Source organism: Fundulus heteroclitus, chromosome 23 (assembly GCF_011125445.2).
Source record: "Fundulus heteroclitus isolate FHET01 chromosome 23, MU-UCD_Fhet_4.1, whole genome shotgun sequence".
NCBI lineage: Eukaryota > Metazoa > Chordata > Actinopteri > Cyprinodontiformes > Fundulidae > Fundulus > Fundulus heteroclitus.
In genome coordinates this window covers 33,000,354-33,021,615 of record NC_046383.1, presented here as the reverse complement: position 1 = coordinate 33,021,615, position 21,262 = coordinate 33,000,354, and the positions used below count along the sequence as shown (strand labels likewise).

At 42.9% G+C, this 21,262-nt stretch overlaps 1 protein-coding gene across 1 annotated transcript in view; it reads left to right on the top strand.

Moving 5' to 3' along the window:
• aff2 (AF4/FMR2 family, member 2) overlaps window positions 1-21,262 on the top strand; it is a 231,770-nt gene that overhangs the window by 191,933 nt on the left and 18,575 nt on the right. The window contains exons 11-21 of the mRNA XM_012864607.3: window positions 1,258-1,375; window positions 4,629-4,734; window positions 4,831-4,981; window positions 5,093-5,308; window positions 6,684-6,894; window positions 9,177-10,139; window positions 10,233-10,348; window positions 16,100-16,343; window positions 16,577-16,710; window positions 18,786-18,849; window positions 19,442-19,578. Of these exons, the coding sequence (XP_012720061.2) occupies window positions 1,258-1,375; window positions 4,629-4,734; window positions 4,831-4,981; window positions 5,093-5,308; window positions 6,684-6,894; window positions 9,177-10,139; window positions 10,233-10,348; window positions 16,100-16,343; window positions 16,577-16,710; window positions 18,786-18,849; window positions 19,442-19,578 (2,460 nt within the window). The remainder of the gene's footprint in view (window positions 1-1,257; window positions 1,376-4,628; window positions 4,735-4,830; window positions 4,982-5,092; window positions 5,309-6,683; window positions 6,895-9,176; window positions 10,140-10,232; window positions 10,349-16,099; window positions 16,344-16,576; window positions 16,711-18,785; window positions 18,850-19,441; window positions 19,579-21,262) is intronic.

Sequence of the window (21,262 nt, the reverse complement as noted above, 5' to 3'; positions counted from 1 at the left end):
GTTATTTTTGTTTCTTTTATTATTTTTTAATCATTTGTTTAAGCACATTGAGTTTGCGTCATCTGTATGAAGTGAGCCCTATAAATAAAATCCTCTTGACTTTACTCTTCAGTTATTTACCTTTGTGGCTTTAGTTTTTTTCATGATAAAGTGACTAACTTCAGCTTGCTTCGCTTGGTTTCAGATTGCTCCGAGACTGACTCAAATCAATATTTTTGCTTCTTTTGGCTTCAGTTGACCTTCTGGTGCATCGCGTTTCAGCCTATTCCCATTCTTTATTCCCTGTCCCTCCAGTACAGTTCGATCTTGGCATCCATCTGCACCGCTCTCTTCCAGGTCTTTCCCAGATATTTTATGAAGTCTGGACTGACGTCGTGAATCCCAGCACTAATGAAAAGTGTGCATCTTGTGGCGAAGCCACAGAATTTGTGCCTGTAAATAATTTTTTTTTATAGCAGACTAAAAATAATATCTCGGCTTCCTGAAAAATATTCCTCCCTTGATGGTATAAAGAAATCATTCTGTCTTTTGTTGCCTTTCAGGACATTTTATGTTGTCAAGCACCAAATGACATCCTTTTCCTAGAAAATGTATGAGGACTTTTGATATGGCTTCCCCTTAATGTTCCTGCTATCACTCTCTGATGGATCAGTTTTGTTTTCGCAGCATGGGGATAGAATGGCTTTACAATATGGCGCAGTTACTCATATGGAGCCACTGAAATAATCCCTCTTCACTGTAAAGATTGAATGTAAAGGGAATACCCTGTAGAAGGTCTATGTCATAAAGTTGTCTCATTTTTGTATTTGCGATATGGGTGTTGCTGAAATAAGTAAAAAAAATTTAAAAAAAATCACAGACCGGACCTAAAAGCCTATGCTTTGGTATATAGATGATAATTCCCTGGTAGGATGAGTCAAAAGACATAGCAGCGCTTCATTTAACACATTGCTTACGAAATGTGAGTTTTTTAAAACTGTTAAAACTGCTTTTATGTACTGGAAAATAGTGAAAAATCTGGACCGTTGTACAAAGTTTCAGCCAACCCGTAGATGTATTTTAAGCTTCAAGCGGTTGAAAACTTTTACACGAAGCATCGGAAGAGTCTGAAACATCGCTGCAAAGCTTTCTGACATGGCCTCATTACCAGTGACAGTGTCCCTCAGTGTGCCCCTTCACCATCTTGTTAGACGGTTTTGGTTTGGTGCTGTTGTGACATGTTGCTGTGTCTTTTTCCCCTCCTCTCTTGTTCTGCAGCGGCGCGTCGGGGAGCAGCAGTGAATCAGAGAGCAGCTCCGAGTCTGACACGGACGAGTCCGAAAGCAGCTCCAGTGACAGCGATTATAATCAGGCCTCCCGCACAAACACTCCTGAGGTATTGTCACATTTGTGGTCCGAAGTTTACATTCACTCATCATGGGGATACATTTTATAGAAATTCTGAAAGCCTAATGCGGTTTTAGCCATTCTTTTGAAATTATACACCATACAACTTCAATGACATAAATCAACAACTGGATGCACAACCTATTGTATATTTTCACTAATCAACATTCAAATACACACACCCAACTACGCACACACACACCCACTGATATTGGGATGCCCTAACCCTACCCCCTAGGAAGCTACCCTTCTACCCCACACCCTCTGTTCTGTTTGGCTCCAGTGATAAGAAATGTGTTTGAAGAAGGACTCAGGGTCAGAAATTCAAGCATGGCTGTGACAGCATCATGCTGAGGCTCATCTTCGCTGGTACTGGCACTTGAAATGAAATAGGATCCAAACTCTTCCAATTCAGCTCAAATCAAAACGTAGACTGACTGAATTTGATGTTCCAACCGGGCATTGATGCTTAAAAACTCTGAACCTGGTTTTAAAATGACTAAATTAAGCTATCATCTAACTCCTGGAATGATCCCGATCGATCCAGGTCTGAGTCAGGAGCCCAACCAATAAAATGAGTCACTATTACAGACTGATTGATTGATTGATTGAAACTTTATTGGTCCTTCAAAAGGGGACATCTTTTGTCTCGTCATAGCACCCACCCCCCACCCAAAAAAAATAAAAAAAATTAGTGGACAGACCAGAAATCATGCCTTACTGGTGTTATTAGTGTCTCAGTATCAGTTCATTCCTTTGTCTTGGGTTTTTCTGTTGTCCTATCTTGTGCATTTTGGTCTAGACTCATGCTGGTATCAGTCTCTACATCTGTTTGGTTAGAGTGGACCATTCAGTTTCACATGTGCCCATTTTTCATCTTTGCCTCAGTTCTCCCCCAGCTGTTCTGCATTCTGTATACTTGTCATGTTTGGTGAGTTTGTAGCTGCACTGAAGAGTGGATAAGAGCCTGGGAGCCACATGGTGAGGTGAATGATGATTTCATAAGGAACACAATGACAAAACTTACAGACTGGGCAGGAGAAGACAAGGACCAGGAAAACACACGGAGTAAACCAGACCAGGGGTAGTGTACCGGAGCACCTGACAGTAGTCGTGTTTTCGTCAACGGTTTTTAATACGCATTTTGGAGTATCGTATTGGACGGGGTTGATGGAAACGACAAAATTCATATGAACTCACTAAGTTTTGCAAAAAAAGTTTTTATACTTTTTCAAAAAATAGAAAATATGCTAAAGAGGAGATGGAAGCACATTTGTTGAATCAGTTCTGACGTAGCATTGACCTCACATGACCGATCGGCTGTTTCTGTTCCCATAACGCTGGAAAAAAGGACTGGAAGCAACAACATGTACATGTGACCCGACGAAGAGACAGAATATGACAAATAAACTCACTTGCTAAACTAAAGGCAGGCAAGTAAATAAGGATCTAAAACAAACAGGAATAAACTACTAAATCATAATGAGCACAAAACTAACTAATGACAGGAACCGATTCTACAGATAATAAACAATACTGAAGAGGTGAAAAACACAACCAGAACTGCACGATCCCCAGGAATCTAAAAATAACCCCAGACCTGGGGATCGTGACGGTGCTGTTCACCTGGTTTCCATGCTACTCCTCACATCTCCATAGTAGTTAAGCTCCTTGGTTTCTCTCTCTCTCATTATTGAGTTCCACTGTTTCACTCGCTCTGCTCCTTGATGCTCATTGTGTCTCCCTGCAAGTTTCCCCCACTATTAAATCCTTCCTTCCACACTCCATTATGCATCTGCCGTTTTCCTGTTGCCATTTGGGTCCCCCGTCAACAAATACCAAATATGACAGAAGCTTGTCGATGGCTAACCGAAGGCGGATGGCTTCTGTGCAATTTCCTGAAGGGCATTTGTCTAAATCAATATATTTGGATCTGCTCTATATGTATGACTTCATCTCGTGTGGATTGGAGGAAATCCACAATAAATTCAAACATCTGCTCCTAATGCTTGTTATTTGTTTAAATTGTACATTTGTACATTTTTGATGCAGTTTTTACCGTTCCACTCTCAAGCCTGTGTTTAAAGATAATTCGGCTCGTATTCTATGTAAATGTCCGTGCTAAACTGTGTGTTTAAGTTTGGATATTTGTAGTAGGTGTGAAATGCTTAAGTGAAGCTGAGTTAAAGGTTCTTTAGTGAGCCTGTCTAAATTTACCAAAGCTAAAATGTTCTGATGTTTAATGAATGAACAGCAATGAACATTATATTTTTCATATGGAAATTTGAAAATGTTGGCATTGCAGCACAGCTGTCTGCAACAGGAAGTTAAAAAAGGGGCATCTGAACAAGCCAATACTTAATAATACAAAAAGCCTATGTTAAATCTTGTTAATAGGTTTGTGTCCTAAGCCAATTATTGTTGCATTCTTGCTCGCCACTACTAGGCATAACCCACCAGTGTAAGGCAACTGCGCAAATCTATCAGAAAGTACTAGAAAATAATAAGTTACCATTTATATAGGATGTAATAAGCACACAAGCACTGCCGATTGCCTTTTGCAAGAACTTCAGCTCATGTGGCAAAACTCCAGCAGAACAATCCCCCGAAAAGAAAAATACCAGTGTCACGACAGCCTGCAGCTCTGACAAATGTTCTCAATATGTTTACATTTTAAAGAGTCAGAGGCACTTTCATTCCCCCCCCCCCCCCCCCCCCTTTCATCCCCCCTCATTCACCGCTGTTTACTTCACTCTGACTCGGACAGTTCGTACATTAAGCTGTCTCGTCCCAAGGCGCTGCTCCGAAACTCATAACATCCCAACTTGCAGAGGACCGACGTGTAACATTAGTTATCATATTATTTTAATGGCTCGACGCTGCCTGGTTTTATAGGCTTATGCGTTCTGTCACACCGGGAGACCGTAAGGGGGAATATGCAGATACACGGAGAGAAAACGACGGCAGCGGAGCAGCTTCCAGATATGCAATAAAGAGCATCCAGCACAGTGAGGGGCTCGCCGTGTGATACAATAACCACAACGCAGAAAAATGCAATACTTTTACATTTCTCTGTAAAGATTTTTCATTCAGAGGCGGCATCGTTATTCTAAAGGCGCACCGGGCTTTGTCGCTTGTTTATGACCAAAGGTAATTTTGTTAAGATTCCACTCAGATAAAGTGTAGGAGCTTCCTGAAATATTAATGAAGAGTTTCTCTCTCTCTCTTTCCCTCTTTTCCAGCCGGAGCCCCCTTCTACTAACAAGTGGCAGCTCGACAGCTGGTTGAACAAAGTCCAGGCTCAGACCAAACCCCTGATTCCTGCACAACAGGAGCATCATGGCACAGGTTAGTGGACACAGTGACGGTGAGTATATCACACCTTGGCTTACGAAACGCGTTCTGGTTTGATCAAAAAGTCTTACCCTGGCCAAATCGTTTAAGGCTCTATCAGCCAAGGTCTACAGACATTTTCTCCCGGGAACGAAGCACCAGGAGCGGGCACATCTGCCAAGACCAAGCCCTGTGGGTCCAACAGTGCGCCTGGTCCTGCTGCGCCTGTGGTGGAGCACAAAGATAACAGGACGAACTTCTGGTTAGTGTATTTGCTCCAAGTACTTCGTCAGATAAACAGTTCTAGACGGCAGCTCACCAAAGTGCATCAATCAGTAGCCGTACAGGTAAATTGTGCTTTTGCTCTGCTCAGCCCAGGCAAGGAGAAGGCCAAAGCCAAGCTGGGCCAGAAGGCCTCGGGAGAGGGCCAGAGGTCAAAGATGAGGCTGTCGCCAGGCCTGTTGTCAGGGCAGGAGATCCCCGCCCCGAGGAGGACCACCACCGGGAAGAAGCAGCCGCGGCGGGCAGAGAGGTCAAACAGCGTGGAGGATAACCAGAACCAGCCGTGGAGCAGAGCGAACCAGCACAGGTGAGGGGAGAGAGGAGGGAACTCGCTGCTTTACGCCTCCGATAACCGAGCTGAATCCACTCAAAACATGAGTCTTTTCTCTGTTGTTAGAAGCTAAAAAAAAAGGGTTCACATCATCCTCTCAACAAACAACAAACCATTTAAAGTAAAAGTAAACGCTAATGGGAAGATTTATCAGGGTCTCCACACCCTATCCATCCACGTTGATGAGAAATATCCTGCTCTGTGGACAGTGGCACTGATGTTCCAGCATCATATGGTATATGATGCTGGAACATCATAAACCATATGATGCTGTCTTGCCTTAGTGTTCCTATGTTGTTCTGGATCATCCTAAGCCAGCTGCTTATGTAGCTTTGGTTCTTTTGTTCTAGGGTAGCATGGATCTTTTACTTATTTGAAGTCATCACACCTCAGCTGAATAATCTCACACTAAACAGACAGTCTTTAAAATAAACCTTTGGATTCACTGAAACCATGATTGTTTAAATGAAAACACAGAATCGGTGTTCAATAATGAAAAGCATAACATATCAACTGGCCAAAAGCTGACCTTCATTATTCTAACGCTGTTTTATTTAGAGCTGCAGGAATCTGTAGTTTGTCCAGAAATGTCATTCAAATGGGCCCATGCATCCATTCAGATTCCTTATAACTTAATAAATAATGAATAAATAATCCTTATTTTTAAGGTCCTAATGTTTTTGATAGGTTACATATTAAAAGTTATTGCAGGGGTGTGTCTTTGGTTGAGTGTGGAGCGGCAAAAAGAGCGGCTCATTCATGCAAGGATGTCTGTCCCGTTTACTTTCATCTGAGACGGTTCAGGCTAAACGATTGAAACGTGGACATAGTGAGAGGGGGAGGTGTTGGTTAAAGTTAGAATTTATCATGAAAAGCCCTAAATAACAAGGAAATGCAGCCATATAATGATCGTATATAAACTTCAGATTCTCTGAGGTTTTTAAGGACTGTCATTTCCAGGTGTGGATTTAGAGGAAACGACGTTGTACTCGTTGCTCAGCTTGACTTCAGCCCAATTAGAAGAATAAAATGACTTTCCTGCTTCCTTTTCTCATTTCCCTCTCCCTTACTCGCTTATTCCTCTCCTCGGTTCCATCCTAAACTTCCTGCGTCCAAACTAGTTCAGTTAAATGCATGCTGTTTTCAATTATTTCACTCCGTTGTATTTTTTTCTTTTTTTTGTTTCATTTGAACGCCCATTCACCCCCTGCAGTCAGCCAAGGCAAACATTATCCTCAGCGGTTTGTCAGTGTTCAGCCGTACATCAGTAACTAGGGGCTTCGGCGCCTCGCTCTGAGCTTGATCTTAACTCGGAGCGTGGTCCTTCCTGTTATGTGTCTCCTCTAACTAGCCCCGCAGCGAGAGAGAAGGACCTGTTGCCTCCCCCCTCCCTGGAGCATCAGAACCCCCCCAGGCCGCGAGGAAAACCTCTCAGCGGGAAGACGGCCCCGAGGAAAGAGCCTCGCAGCGCTACCAGCTCCAGCACCAACACCAACGCAGCCCCTCCACCAGCAGCACTGCAGCCAGCTCCTCTCCCTGGTCCTGCTGTCACTGTGAACCAGGTTAGGCTTGGTGGGACTCTAACACCTCAGAGCCTCTTTCCAACACTCCTCAATGTCATTAGACCAGGATAACGCAGCATTGAGTCCTGCACGCATCCTGATATAATCACTTCGGTGTAGCAGGGGTGTCCAAACGTTTTGCCACGTGGGCCAATGTCGCCAAATCAAGAGTATTCAAGGGCCAATAAAAGCATACATTTAAAAAAAAAAATAATTACCCTAAAATTGTATTGGGGTGTTTTTTTTCTTGCTTCATAAAATATGACCATGCAATATTTAAATGAAAGAAATTATGAAAAAAACATTGTAGGTCTAAAAAGCATTTTGCACATGTGCCTTATTAAAAGATAGTCATCCAGATTTCAAGTTGTTTTGCTAACTGGATGATCATCTCAATTGAAAAAGAAATTGACAATGTTTTGTCTATTCTTGGCGTTAAAAACAGGATTTGGGTCACTCTTTTTCGAAAACACTTGCTGTATTTAGCCAATTCCATTAATTAAAAGCAGGTATTTCTGCACCAAAGCCTACTTTTGAGTTTAGATGTGGACCTATTTGCTACAAAGTTAAGTAGACTACAAAAGGTGTGGTAATTAAAAGAAGAATACTGTGTGTTGTACCTAACATTTTCAATTGCAGGAAGATTTAAATTTTTCTGTAATAATTTGACTCTTAATTAAAAATAAAAATGGGGGCCGCTCAAAATCAGTCCAGGGCCTGCAGATGGCCCCATGGGTGCCACTTTGGACACCCTTGGTGTAGAGCATTAAGATGAAATTTTTTAAATAAAAATAGATCATACTTTTAGTAATGTGGCTCAACCAAAACAGAAACATAAGATAAGAATAAAGGAAAACACAAAGGTTTTGCTGTATTATTTCTATTAAACAAAATACAGTGTCCTGATGAAGCAGGAGCCATTTCTGGTAATTAATTTAGTGTGCAAACACTGACATGTTTAAGGGTTTGTTCCACTTGTTCTCACCACAACATAGAACTGACACAAATAAAATGAACACATGCCTCAGATTAGGATGTTTTTTTCCATATATGAAAATATTCTTGTGCGATGTGACCAAGTGTGGACTAAACTAGCGTTCACTGTGGGGTCACCTTTTGGTTTTTCCCTTTCTGTTTTCCATCCTTAAAGCAGCACTGTGTAGGTTTTGACCCAAATATTAGCTTAATTTGAGATATGTTAAATACTTTTTCAGGTCAATATAGATCCTTCTCTTCCACAGCTCCAGGAGCTCCCCCTCCCTCTCCCTCTCCCCCTGTCTTTGCCTCGTCCTCTTCCTTTCCGTTTCAATGGGAGACTCTGAGTGTATTGTAGAGGGGTGAATGTGGCCTTGTCTTTACAAGTAACTCCATGACTTCTCAGTCTGCTGGACCAAACTTGTCTGCTATCAGATTCCAAAACACAGAGACTGTTTAGTTTTGCGAAAGTGCAGTGTTGCCAATGGCCTTCAAGGGGGCTAAACTTGATAGTTACAGGTCTTGTGCCTCCTAGTGGCTGAAGGTTACATAGTGCTGCTTTAATGAATTTAGAAAGTTATTTAATATCTTTTCTGCTTTGCAATAATTAACTACTTCTTGTGTATCACATAAAACCCCAAATAGAATACATTGACATTTGTGGTTGTAAGGGGGCAAAACCTTTAAAAAATTCAAGGTGTGAATACTTTTGTTACATTAAACTAGGTAAAGGTTTCCATCTTTGTCTTAAACGTGCTGCCTGTATTTGCTTTGTTGCATTTTTAGACTCAATTAGTGAAATACTGTAAAGCTTTACTAAGCAGCAAAGATGCATAGACGCATAGAAGTGTCTGGAGTCTGATAAAGTTATTTTTTTTAAAAACAAAATCAAAGGCATCTATAACAGATTTCTAGATAGGAAATATTAGATGCGTGTTTCAATTTGCATGTGCCAAACAGACGGCCGTCCGCTCGGCTGTGTGACTCGTGCACGCTGAATGCGGGTGACATTCAGAGTCGCACAGCCAAGCATGTTTCATTTCACTTCACAGATTAGTAGAACAAGCTGGCAACTTGTGCCGCATAATTTGCATGATATTATCACATTCAGTGATCCAGTTACAGCCTTTGTTTCTGATTATGTTGTTTGTCTACAGCAGATCTCCTTTGTTGGAGAGTTTAGGAGTGCATCAGCTCATGACAAATAAGTCAGATTCCTTTTGATCACTGTGGGTGGGTGTTGTTTTAGAACCATGCGGGATTTCTACGTGCAAATGACTGACTAAATGTAACCTGCTCTTCTTCAGGATAAGAGGAAACATAGAGGTCCCAGCACCAAAATCATACCAAAGTCAAGGGAATTCATCGAAACAGATTCCTCGTCCTCCTCGTCCGAATGCCAGTCAGAAGGCGAGGAAGCCACCAAAATCCCCACTCTGCCACCCCAGGCGACACGCTCTGCGATTAACGCCCATATGCTGGCCAACACGCACATCCACGCGCCTCTCCTCCCTTGCCTTGGCTCTGCTGGAGGCGCTGGAAGTCTGGGAACGTTTGCAGGGACGGGACTTCGCGTCAAAGATGGTGTCAGTGTAACCAGCAACGGCAGCAGCAGCAGCAGCAGTGTTGGTAACAACAACTTGCTGAGCATCAGCAACATAAGTGCTTCTTTCGGAAATTCTGTTCCAGATCCTGGAGGGTCCGGGGCACAGGGCAAGGATATGGAGCCCCTGTCACCACATTCAAACGCGGGGCACGACGTGGCTCTCACCCCTTTGAGAGAATATCATGAAATTCAGAGTTTGTGGGTGAAAATTGACTTGAGCTTCCTCAGCCGGGTGCCGGGGCAGCCTGTTGGGGAAAGATCTAGGACGGGGCCCGCAGAACGGGACAGCAATGCGGGGAGAGACAAAGAGAGGCAGAAGCTGGTGAAGGGGGAGAGACAAGAAGAAGAAAACGATCGCTTGGTGAAGGACAAAGAAAGGCAAGGTGACAGAGATAGATTAACAGACAGGGAGAGGCAGACGGACAGAGACGACAGCGACAGGTTTGGATTTGGGGAAAGGGAGAGGACTGCGGCAAGGGACAGAGAGAAGATTAGCCAAGGTATGGGAGTATTGGACACCCCCCCTGGGCAGGAGCAGAGTAATCCCAGGCTGGCTGTGAGGACGGAGAGAGCGGAGAGTGGAGGTAAACACAGAAGGCAGGCGGCTGCAAACATGGTGGCTCCAACAGAAAAACACATCAGCAAGAGCAAGAGGAAACACAAGGTATGAACATAGATGAAACTCTCTCCGTGTTCATCCCCCACCATTGTGTAATTTCTGCATCTAATCCACCGTCCCCATCCTCTGTGTTCACAGTTGGACCACTCAGAGTTATCAGTCAAGTGCAATAAGAAGCTGCGCCTGGACAAAGACTGCCTGCTCCTCCCACCATGCATCTCTCCGATTCACAACCACAAGAGCAGCTCGGCTGAGTAAGTTCTCGCAGAGTGCATGGCAGCACCACATTAATGAGAGAAAGCCAAAAACAAAAATATCCGTCAGTCAATTCATCAATCAGAAACTGTGCCCATGTATTACTTCTTGTCCTCAGCTTTATGGTCCCAAAGAAGCTTTAAAAATCTGACACAAGGGTGTGCTTCGATGGCGCAGTGGTTAGCGCGCACGACCCATGTATGGAGGCCTTAGTCCTCGACGCGACTGACCCGGGTTCGACTCGGACCTGTGGTCCTTTGCCGCATGTCTCTCCCCCCTCTCTTGTACCCCCTTTCTTGTCAGCCCACAAAACGAGCCACTAGTGCTGTAAAAACCTCAACAACAAAAAAATCTGACACACTCATGTAGCAAAGCTGGTGTAACATTAAGCTATGAGGTTTGTAGCAGGAGGGCTCTGCGATTAAAAATGCCAATAGTTAAGAGATGTCCACATTAGTAACAATACCCAATAATATTTTTAAAAAGTGGTCAATTTTAATCTAATTGAAGTAGACGGCTGACCAATGCCGGCACAAACTAGCAAGTGATGCTCAATGGTTCTCTATAAACAGAGAACAGGTAAAGCATGCGTCCCTGATAATGTTGTCATTCTCTACAAGCTAATACATAATAGTAGTAAGAAGACTTTGTCAACAAAATATCCTTCCTCAACAAAAAATTTCTATGGGTTTAAAATTGTTGTGCAATGATTTGTCGCAAAACTTTAACCTAAGTATCTCTACAATTCTATAACTATATTATAGAATACTATACCTTACTGTGCCATGCCATGCTAAGCTTTGCTATGTTACACTAAACTACAATATATCCCACCATACTATACTATACTATACTATACTATACTATACTATACTATACTATACTATATTATACTATACTGTATTATACTATACTATATAATTTACTATGCTAAAATTTTATGTTACACTAAGTTATTCCTTACTTTACTGTCTTATACTAAACTGAGCCATCCTGTGCTGTACTAAACTATGTTACAGCATACTGTATTTTGCCAAACTGTACTATACAATACAGTATTATACTATGGGCCTTAAAAGGGCATATCATTTTGCAATGCATTGTGGGACACGATCACCATTCTCCTGGGCAACAGCTTTTGTTTACACTGATTCGGATGCTTTGCTGTGAGAGATGGAGACGAAAAGTGCTTGAAAAACGGACCGTACTAAAGAGAAAGATGATGGACTGTACCAATACAAGTTAGACCTTGTTCCGAAGGTTTGCTAACTTAAAAAAAAAAAATCTCTAGGATTGGTGGGATTGATCCACGTGAGTATGATAACTGGACAAAGGGTTTAAATGACCTTCCGTCCCGCCCACTGCCATTCTCAGGATATTTTCCCGCACATTAGTACGTGCAAAAGATAACTAAGTACATAGCAGTCGCGGACTGCTGTTGGTAGCGGGGGGAAATGTTTTGGTTCGTCTCGTGCTGCCTATCCGCGCAGGTGTTTGAGCCCATCGCAGACTCTGGCACTCGCCATACTTGAGCATGTGTTTCATCTTGAAATGGTAAAGGAAATTGTTCATATTACCTTTGTTTGCTGTCACCGTCACTCAACATATCTTGCAAAGTACTGTTTTTGTTCAACATTCGATCTATTAAACCCGAACCAAGTCCAAATCACTGACATAGCACAATTTGTTTACCAACTCTGTGCATGCGACCATGTTTAGGCAGGTGTGAGGCAGGTGTGGTGACGTAACCGACAATAGGGCGGTAGAGCGCGACTCTCTATTGTAGGCCAAATTCATTTCATTTCTACCGTCTATCGCATATACCGTCCAGCCCTAATTCAAACTTACTAGTCTGAAAATGCCGTGAACACAACACTCATTCTTTTTCCCGTGGCCATCGTGTGAACGAGTAAGACCGCTAATGAGACAGCACGTTTGCACCATGTTTTTAACTTAAAGAAGAACAGAAAACAAAGACAGCGTTGTGGATGAAGGTGGTGTAGACAAACAGAAGCCTGTACTATACTGTGCAAAACAATATTATGCATTATACAAAACTACACTGTGCTAAACTAAACTCTGCTAAACTACACTAACCTATACAATGCAAAGCCACACTGAACTATGCTGTACGGTAATCCACCGCACTATACTGAGCTATACTAAACAGACTGTATTATACTATACTGCACTACACTACACTATACTGTATTATACAATAACACACTATACTATGCCTTACTAAACTATGCTAACTACATTAACTTATACTATGGAAAACTATACTACCCTATACTCCACTATACTATACTGTGTTCCACTAAAACCATACTATACTACACCATACTATGCAAAAAAATAATTTATTACACTATACTATACTATTATACTTGATGTTCTTCTCACAGTTTTTGCTGTTAGGGTGGGTTGTGCTTCACATCCATGCTCCTATCCTCTGAGTATTTGAACTAAAGGTTGCTGTCAAGCAGTTTTCTATAAAAAAAAAAGTGGGGAACTAGTCGGCTGGTAGAAGGCTAGAAAGGCCTGTAAGCACAACTTATAACATTTTTAAATCATTACAAAGACTGACATGCAACACCTGCAAGCATTTTACAATCCATGTAGATCTGTTCCTGATGCTGGACCCTTTAAAATGAGCATTAACTGTTTTCTAAACCTTTTTTTGTCACAATCAGTTTGAGCAGAGACATCAAGTTCTTTTTGTTCTCTTGATCTTAACTTTTATTTCTCTCCAGACAAGAAAGCAAGTATTTTTAAAGTGCTCTCCCCCCTGCCAGGGTTCTTTCATTCCGAGTTCAGGTCTTCTGCTCCTTCTTTTAAATATCCTTGTGGGTTAAAGAGGTTTGAGCAGACTGATGGTAATGTAAGACACCGTCCTACTTTCTTTCACGAGTGTCATCGGTGGGGTGTGAGTAATTCCCGTCAGTTGGATGATGCAGTTTCTTCCCCCACTCCCATACTGAGCAACCCGTCCCCATGAGACTGGCAAAGAGGTTATCAGACCACTTTAATGCTGAACGGGTCTTTTTGGCAGCGCTTCAGATTTTTCAGCGCACCAGCGAAGCTTCCATGCAGGCGACTTTCATTCACAATATGACACAGGAATGACAAAGCGTGAATTTCCGCTTCCCATGTGAATTATTTAAAAACAGACTAGGTTGCCTGTCGCTATGAATAAGCTTCTGCGTGACACCTACAGAGAAAATGTTTTTATAGCATCTGAGGCGTCTTAAAGAGGCTCGGAGAAGAAGGACAGGGTGACCGGAGGATGAACCTGTGACACTGCGTGATTGTCACCGCGCTCTGTTTATCATCCGGGAGGCTTTCAGTGCAAAGCTGTGAACAGGGTGATGAGATCATCAGGCCCGGGCTCCGTTAGCGGCTTCCTGGCACTTTTGGCAGGTATTTCCCAGGCTGGACTAATCCCCTCAGATACTCAATGATGATTTATGTTCACTTCATGAAAACAACAGAATACAGTTTTAAGATTAAATGTTGTTGTTGTTGTTTTTTAAATCTCTCAAAATTAGAAAAGGTTAAAAGTTAGATTTTCCAAATCCTAAAGCCTGTGTAACCCTTTGCAGACTGATGGACATCTGTGACTGCGTTTCTCATCTGTTCCTGAATTGCTTTTTATCGGGGAATGCTCTTAGCCAACTCTGTGCTTTCACACAGGTTCTATTTAAGCGATTTGTGAGTTTTACAAGTCTGGCAGTAATCAGCCCTGGGTGTGGCGAATAAAACTGGAGCAAAACTAGGTGGTTAATCACAGTTAATTCGCGTTTAATATAGGGAGAGGAGGGGGGGGGGAATTGTATTCTCACTTACGACTAGGTTTGTTTAGATAGTTTCTTCAATAAAATCTCCCCCGTACATAAAAACGAACCAGCACGATCTCTTTTTGGATCGGATTTGTTTCGGTTTTGGCAACAAAAGGCCAATAAAAGAGTGTGTTGATCATAAAACCATTTATTACTGGGAGTATGTAACTCAACGAGATATAAAGAGAGAGAAAAAAAATATATAACACAGGGTCTGCAGAGCCTGTTAGAGAGGAGAAAACTTAACACCTTATGCATGCAAATTAGTATATTCAAACACATAAACACACGCCGGTTCTGCTGTACAAAGGCACACACACACACACACACACACACCAATCCTCACACACTCACACACACTCTCTCCACTGCAAGCAATTAGTCTTTGTCTCCCTTATTTTGTATATCATCTCTAATGCCGGTGCCTGGGGCCCTGTTCTGTGAGCTCAGCAACTTTCTAGCTGCATCAAACCCCCCAGAGTTTTCAGGCAGAGCAAAAAAAAAAAAAAAAAAAACATAAAAATATTATCACTTGTGTTGCAAACAATATGAGTCACAGGAGCTCCAACGAGGCAGCTGAGGGAATAATCATGAATGTGCAGCAAGGGGAGGAAAAAGGCAGTTTTAGAAGCCATGAAATGTTTTCCAAATACAAGTTTCTCCCTATTTAAAGATCCTCTGGATGGCTTAGATTGCTCCGGTGAGGAGAAGTTGGGCTTATGATGAATGTGTCTGCCTGTTCCGAGCTCCTCCGGGAGTCTCTCCTCTCTGTGTGTCTTCTCCTTAAGGTGCATTTTAGGCGCTGTCTCCCCGCCCTGGGCCGTAAGGTCTGCTGCTCTGCATGTTGTCGGCGTTTTACCCAGTTTAGCACGTCTAATGGAAAATAGGGGGAAGAGGGGGGGGGGGTAACAAGCAGGCAATCAGAGGTTTGTTGGAGAACATTAGTGATGAAACAGCGTCGTGAAGACCAAAGAACACAGCAGAGATGTGAGGGAGGAAAATGTAGAGGGGTTTAAAGCAGTGGTGGGTCGGCTGAGGTATGTAGACGGAAAGGACGAAGCGTAACAGCAAACTTACTAACTTGTATGACGATACACGTCCTCCTCAGCACATCTACTCCATTTTTAAATCATGGTGAGATGCTATGGAGCAACTTTGGAGGAAAACCTGTTACCCACTGCAAAGACGCTGAGACTGGGGCAAATGTTCACCTTCTGTTGAGATACCCTGAGGACGCCGACATTAACAATGAAGGACTTTCGGGAGGAGCAGCGTGGGAATACAGACTTCAGCATGGCGTTGTGTCTATGAGAGAAAGTCAAATCTCTTTCAATGTGAGGGTTTTATGTCTCAGGGCGTAATCGCAATCAAACTGTAGGCCTGCCAGCTTTTGTAGCCCGGACTCAAGGGAACAAAAAACTGCAAAACGTAAAGGAGAAGGTAGCCTTGAGTAAGCTTTAAACAGAATCACAACAGCTTTGATTTGCATAATTGCATCAGATAAGCCACGGGACCTCTTGGAATAATGTCCTCTGGGCAGCTGAGATCAGTGTGGAGATGCTTTGGCCATCGTGCACAGATCCAGGCTGGGTGACAACCAGCTGTAACATATCAGTATTTTTGAGCATGGTGTTGGAGCGGTAATGATTTGAACTGGTTTCTTCTACCTCAGGTTATTGCAGCTAAAAGTAGTTCTACAAGCTTTGGAATCATAGGACGTAGTTAGTTTTTAACTTGTGGCTTTGAATGGAATTAGGGTGCACATTATTATTTTTTTACACTGCTTATTCCTGTTATTCTTCTAAAAGCTTCTGTTTTCTCATATATGTGTATGCAGTGCAAATGAAACAGTCTGTAACTGTATTTAATCGGTCTTGTTGCCCTCGCTGTTCGCTCGTGCGCGTTCAGCGGCTCTCTGAGCAGGAAGCAGACCCGACGGCGCGACGAGAAGCTGCTGCCCCCCCTGCTGTCGCCGCTCTCCGACGAGCCCCCTCGCAAACGAGCCTGCGAAAGCGGGCCCTCTCTCGCCGAGGAGGCCGGCGCGGTGGGGATGCTGCCCTGCTCCACGTCCTCCACTTCCTCCTCGTCCTCCTCCTCACACCGACACCGGAGAGGTGAAGGGAAGGCGGCGGCGCACGCAAGAAACGGCAGCGTAAGTGTTCCTTGTAGGCCGGGAGACGGATAATGGGGTTGATTTATTCATATTCTGATAATACAGAACTGTGAGCTTCGTGTGACTGAGCGAGCCGGTGTTCTTGACCGCCTTACCCAAGCTTTAATGGCATGCTCAGCGTAGTACCGCGGCTACATTTAGGTAGCTGCCTAACTATCGTGCAGGTTTTTATTGTTGAAACCATGAATTGCAATGGCCTCTTTCCACCTTAGAACTTGGATTCCCACGGTGATAAACCCGGCGGAGACGGTTACCATGCCAACGGCCACTCAGACTCCGAGGTGTGGCCCGAAGCCCTGATGGACCCGGCTGAACCGCGAAGGCCAAGGCTGTCATTCACTGACATGTATGTAGGAGCACACCCAAACATACGTGATAAGAGCTGAGCAGCATGTTGGTAGATCAGCTGCGGCTGACTGAGAGCGGCGCTGAACTCTTCTCATGGCTTCACTCTTCAAAAGGCAGCAGGTGTTTCCGTCTGAGAGGTCCCAGCCAATCGTGTGCCAGACACAGTGCGTTTCAGCAGGGACCGGGAACCTGGTCAGAAAATGTGTTACAGGCTGGAGAAGACTTGGTTCACTTTGCACCAGGACAACGACTCACTGCAAAAAAGGGAACTAAAATAAACTAAAAGTTTCTTGAAATGAGTGTATTTGTCCTTGATTTGTGCAAGTTAATAAGATTATCTGCCAGTGGAATGAGTGTTATATCCACTAAAATAAGATAATTAGATATATTGCACTTGAACTAAGTTGTTCCTATTTTAAATGCAAAGATCTTATCATTTAATCTTGCCTGTTCAAATCAAGGACAAATACACTAATTTCAAGAAGACTTTACTTACTTTTAGTTCCCTTTTTGCATGCAGCCAGAGCTTCAATGGGATGACTTAATAATAAACTAGAAGCATATCAATGTATGAAAAGTCCTGACTGAAAAACTAGAATATGTGAAACGACCTGAAAATCACTGTAAAAAGACAACATCCGTTCATTCTGGGTGAGCTTGAGCCGTCAGAGAGAATCCACAAAGATTTCAGTCCCTAGTTGTGCAAAGTTGGTGAAGCCACTGCAAAAAGGGAACTAAAAGTAAGTAAAATTTTCTTAAAATATGTATATTTTTCCTTGATTTGAGCAGCTAAATAAGACTATTTGCCAATGGAATGAGAATTTCTGCGCCTAAAATAAGATAATTAGATATCCTGCATTTGAAATAAGATGATGGAGATTAATTGTTCTCGTTTTAAGTGCAAAAATCTTATTCCATTGGCAAATAGTCTGATTTACCAGCTCAAACCAATGAAAAATACACTAATTTCAAGAGGATTTTACCTACTTTTAGTTTCCTTTTTGCAGGGTGGCGGCTGTTAGCGCACTGAATGGTGGTTCTACCAAGTATTAACTCAGAGAGCCTGAACACAAACACCACAATCTGCAAACATCTGTTGGTAAAACAATGAATCAAACCATGTATCCCTCTCACAATGTTACTTTGTGTTGGACTATTACATGCAATCCCAATAAAATACATTCACGTTTTTGGTTGTTGTGTTATAAGATGTGAAAATGTTTAACACAGTTCAGCAAAATGCTTTCAAGACACAAATATTCCACATTTCGAACATAATGGCTTTGTAGAATCTAAATTTCTCCATTTACAGTATTTGCATGTCCTCTTGGTCCAACATAAACAAACCCCTGGGTCAGTATGTGTGATGCAACCGATTCTCCTTAGTTTCATTAGTGAACGAATGGTGATAACGACGCCGTCAGCAGGAATGCTTTCCTGTTAGCTGTCGGTACGTTTTTCAGGTCATAAGCTCTGACGTGTAGATGCTGAAAACGTACCAGCATTGTTAATGAGCTTGAATTGGAACAACGTAAGTGGATGGTTTTAATTTTTGCGCTGGCATCTAAGCCTTTTGTTTTGATCTCTGTTCCAGAGACCAAAAAGTAGTGCATCTCTATGATTTCGGATGCTTTGGTGCACAAAGTATGATATTACATCTACATCCCTGCCAGTTAGACGAAGCAACAGTTTGGACCATTCAGCCGTGCACCGTCAGATTTCTGCGTCCAACTTTGCTGTCTCCTAAATAAGAGCCACAAATGGCCCTGTTAGTATAATGCAGCGACATTAACTACATCAGCACTCGTCCGGCGCTGTTCAAATCTGGACAGACGATACATCTCCTCACTTATTTATCCCAAAAGGCCTCTGCATTATTCATGAAACATGTTTTGTTGTTATTCTAAGGTTACACCAAGCCTGAGGTGTGTATACATAAGCAGGCTTCTGAGTAGATTATGTAAATCGCTCCATCATTCTGGAGGATTCTAGCCTTTTTTTTTGTTTTGTTTTGTTTGGGTACTGGTTTGAGCAGGCATCAGTTTTATGTTCTTTTATTGTTGTTGTTTCCAGAGTCCACAGTGCAGAGTACTACATGCAGGAAGCAAAGAGGCTGAAGCACAAGGCCGACGCTTTGGTAAGACGCTGCACGGCTCAACACATTCACTGAAAATCAATCAGTGAATGATCCACATTCACCCCCTGTGAGTTCTGGCCCAGACAGCGTTACATACACTCGGGAGAAATGGGTTTGAAAACACACAGTGCTTAACGTCGACAGCCTTTAATCATATGCAGGCTTTCCGTCTCTGCAGAATGCAAATCTATTTAGCATCAAGGACTGTACCGTAGAAATTGTGTTATTTATTACACCGTTTGTCTCTAAGGATGCATTGTACTCAAAGAGTGATGATGTCGGCAAGATTATACAATATCAAACAAATTATCGGATCCTCCCCAAACAATGAGCTGAGATTTATTGAACTTGTTATTTATCTTTTGTGTTCGCATTGTTTCCTCGGATTTATCTGGGGCTTTGCATCTTAGTGGGAGATTATTCAGAGTGGAGGCTGCGCCTTTGCCACGGCGCTGTTAAGATGTCGCCTTTTTTCCGACTCGCACTCACGCCGTCTCTCTCTTCTCTGTCTCTGTCTCTGTCTCCGCTCCGCGGCGTTTCATCTCCGCCGCGCCCCGACCTGTCTGTCATCTGACTCCGTTATGCGGTGCAGACGGACAAATTCGGGAAAGCTGTGAACTACGCAGACGGCGCCCTCTCCTTCATAGAGTGTGGGAACGCCATGGAGCGAGATCCGCTGGAGGCCAAATCGCCGTATACCATGTACTCGGAGACTGTGGAGCTAATCAGGTATGGATCAGCGGCAGAAGTAGGAGTCACAAAATCTTGTTTCAGTCACAAATGACTTCCTGGGTGCAGCATTTTATATCAAGTACGGTACTCTGGGTCTTAGGAGTATCTCCTGCCGGATGGGTGGAGATTTACTCTCCTTTATGTCCACACTTCATTTAGAGTGAAGTGATACTGGAAGTGAGAGGAAACTGTGGGTCAACTGCAATCAATGTCATCCTTTTACTCACAGCTGTAATGTTTAAAAGTTTTTACTTCTCTGTTTTGTGTAAGTTCAACCTTCACGAGAGCAAAGTCAGAGTTTACGTCGTGCAGACTGAAACTGCTCATCGTTCACTACTTAAACATTCAGAACTCGTTCCTGCTCTTTAATTGGTCTCACATGACGAAGTGCTTTGATACTGTAATGTAAATATTGTTACATTATTATTAGGATCCTTTAGGGTATTAACTGCATATTTGCTTATTAGTAAGGTCATCTCTGACAGCTAATTTAGTTCAGTTTGTTCATCGCTATCAAAGCATTAGGCGTTTGGGTGTCTACTTATATACCTTTCAAGATTCATGTAAATAAAATGAAACATTATTGCTGCTATTTGGGCTTCAAATGTTTCATGTTTACAAAAGATAAAGTAACAGATATTTTGGCCCCACCACAGTCTATGCAGGACAGCCTTAATAAGCTTGCCCAGCACCATGGTAACTAAAGGAAAGTAGTTTTGTCCAGATGAGTCACCTAAAACACACAGCTTCATCATTTGTTTCTAAACATACATTCTATTGCCAAAAAGGATTGGGTCACTTGCTACACAGGAACTTGAATGATATCCAAATCCTAATCCGTTGGGTTTAATCCAATGTCCCTATACAGGTATAACAATTTAGACCTATCAAGGAAGGCTGTCTTTTAGCTTTAGGAGCAGGTTTGTTTTGACACTTCTTTCAGGAGAGCATATGTGAGGTCAGACACTGATGTGTGACAAGAAGGTGCGGTTCAAAGTGTCCCCTCCTATTTCTTCTGAGGATGTTCTGTTGATTGGAGGTCAGAACCCTGCTCAGGCCAGTCCTCCTCTCCAAATGTGCCTAACTACTGCTTTTATAGACCTGGCTTTGTGCTCTGATGCACATTCAAGTTTGATACAGGATGGGACCATCCCCGAGCTGTTCTTAAGGAGTTGAGAGCATGAAACCATTCCAAATTTCTATGTACGATGAATCATTAAGGGTTCACCTCACTGCAATTCAAGGGCCGAGCCAAAGCACGGATAAACAGTCCCACAACAGAGTCCCCTCTGCACCAAAGGTTACGCTTGATATAAGAAAGCCAGACAAGTGAAGCTCTCCTGCTAGATGTATACCCTGCATCACACAGCCCTATTCGTTGCATCTGGTGATGTAAGGCCTGGATGATGTAAGGCCTGGATGCAGCTGTTCCATCACTGAAACCCTGGCAGTCTTTAATCACATGAAGTTTGGAAGTCTGTAGTGATTGACTGTGCAGAAAGCTGGTGACCTCTGTTTACAGTATCTACTGACTCATTTGAGATTTTGCATGGCGTACAACTTAGTGGCTGAGTTCCAGGCTGTCTTTCCGAACCACTTTGTTACCGTACTAGAAGTCTATTCATGTCAGGCAGCCCGCTCCCGGAGTACGTGCTAGCAACAATAAACCAAGTGAGTTAAT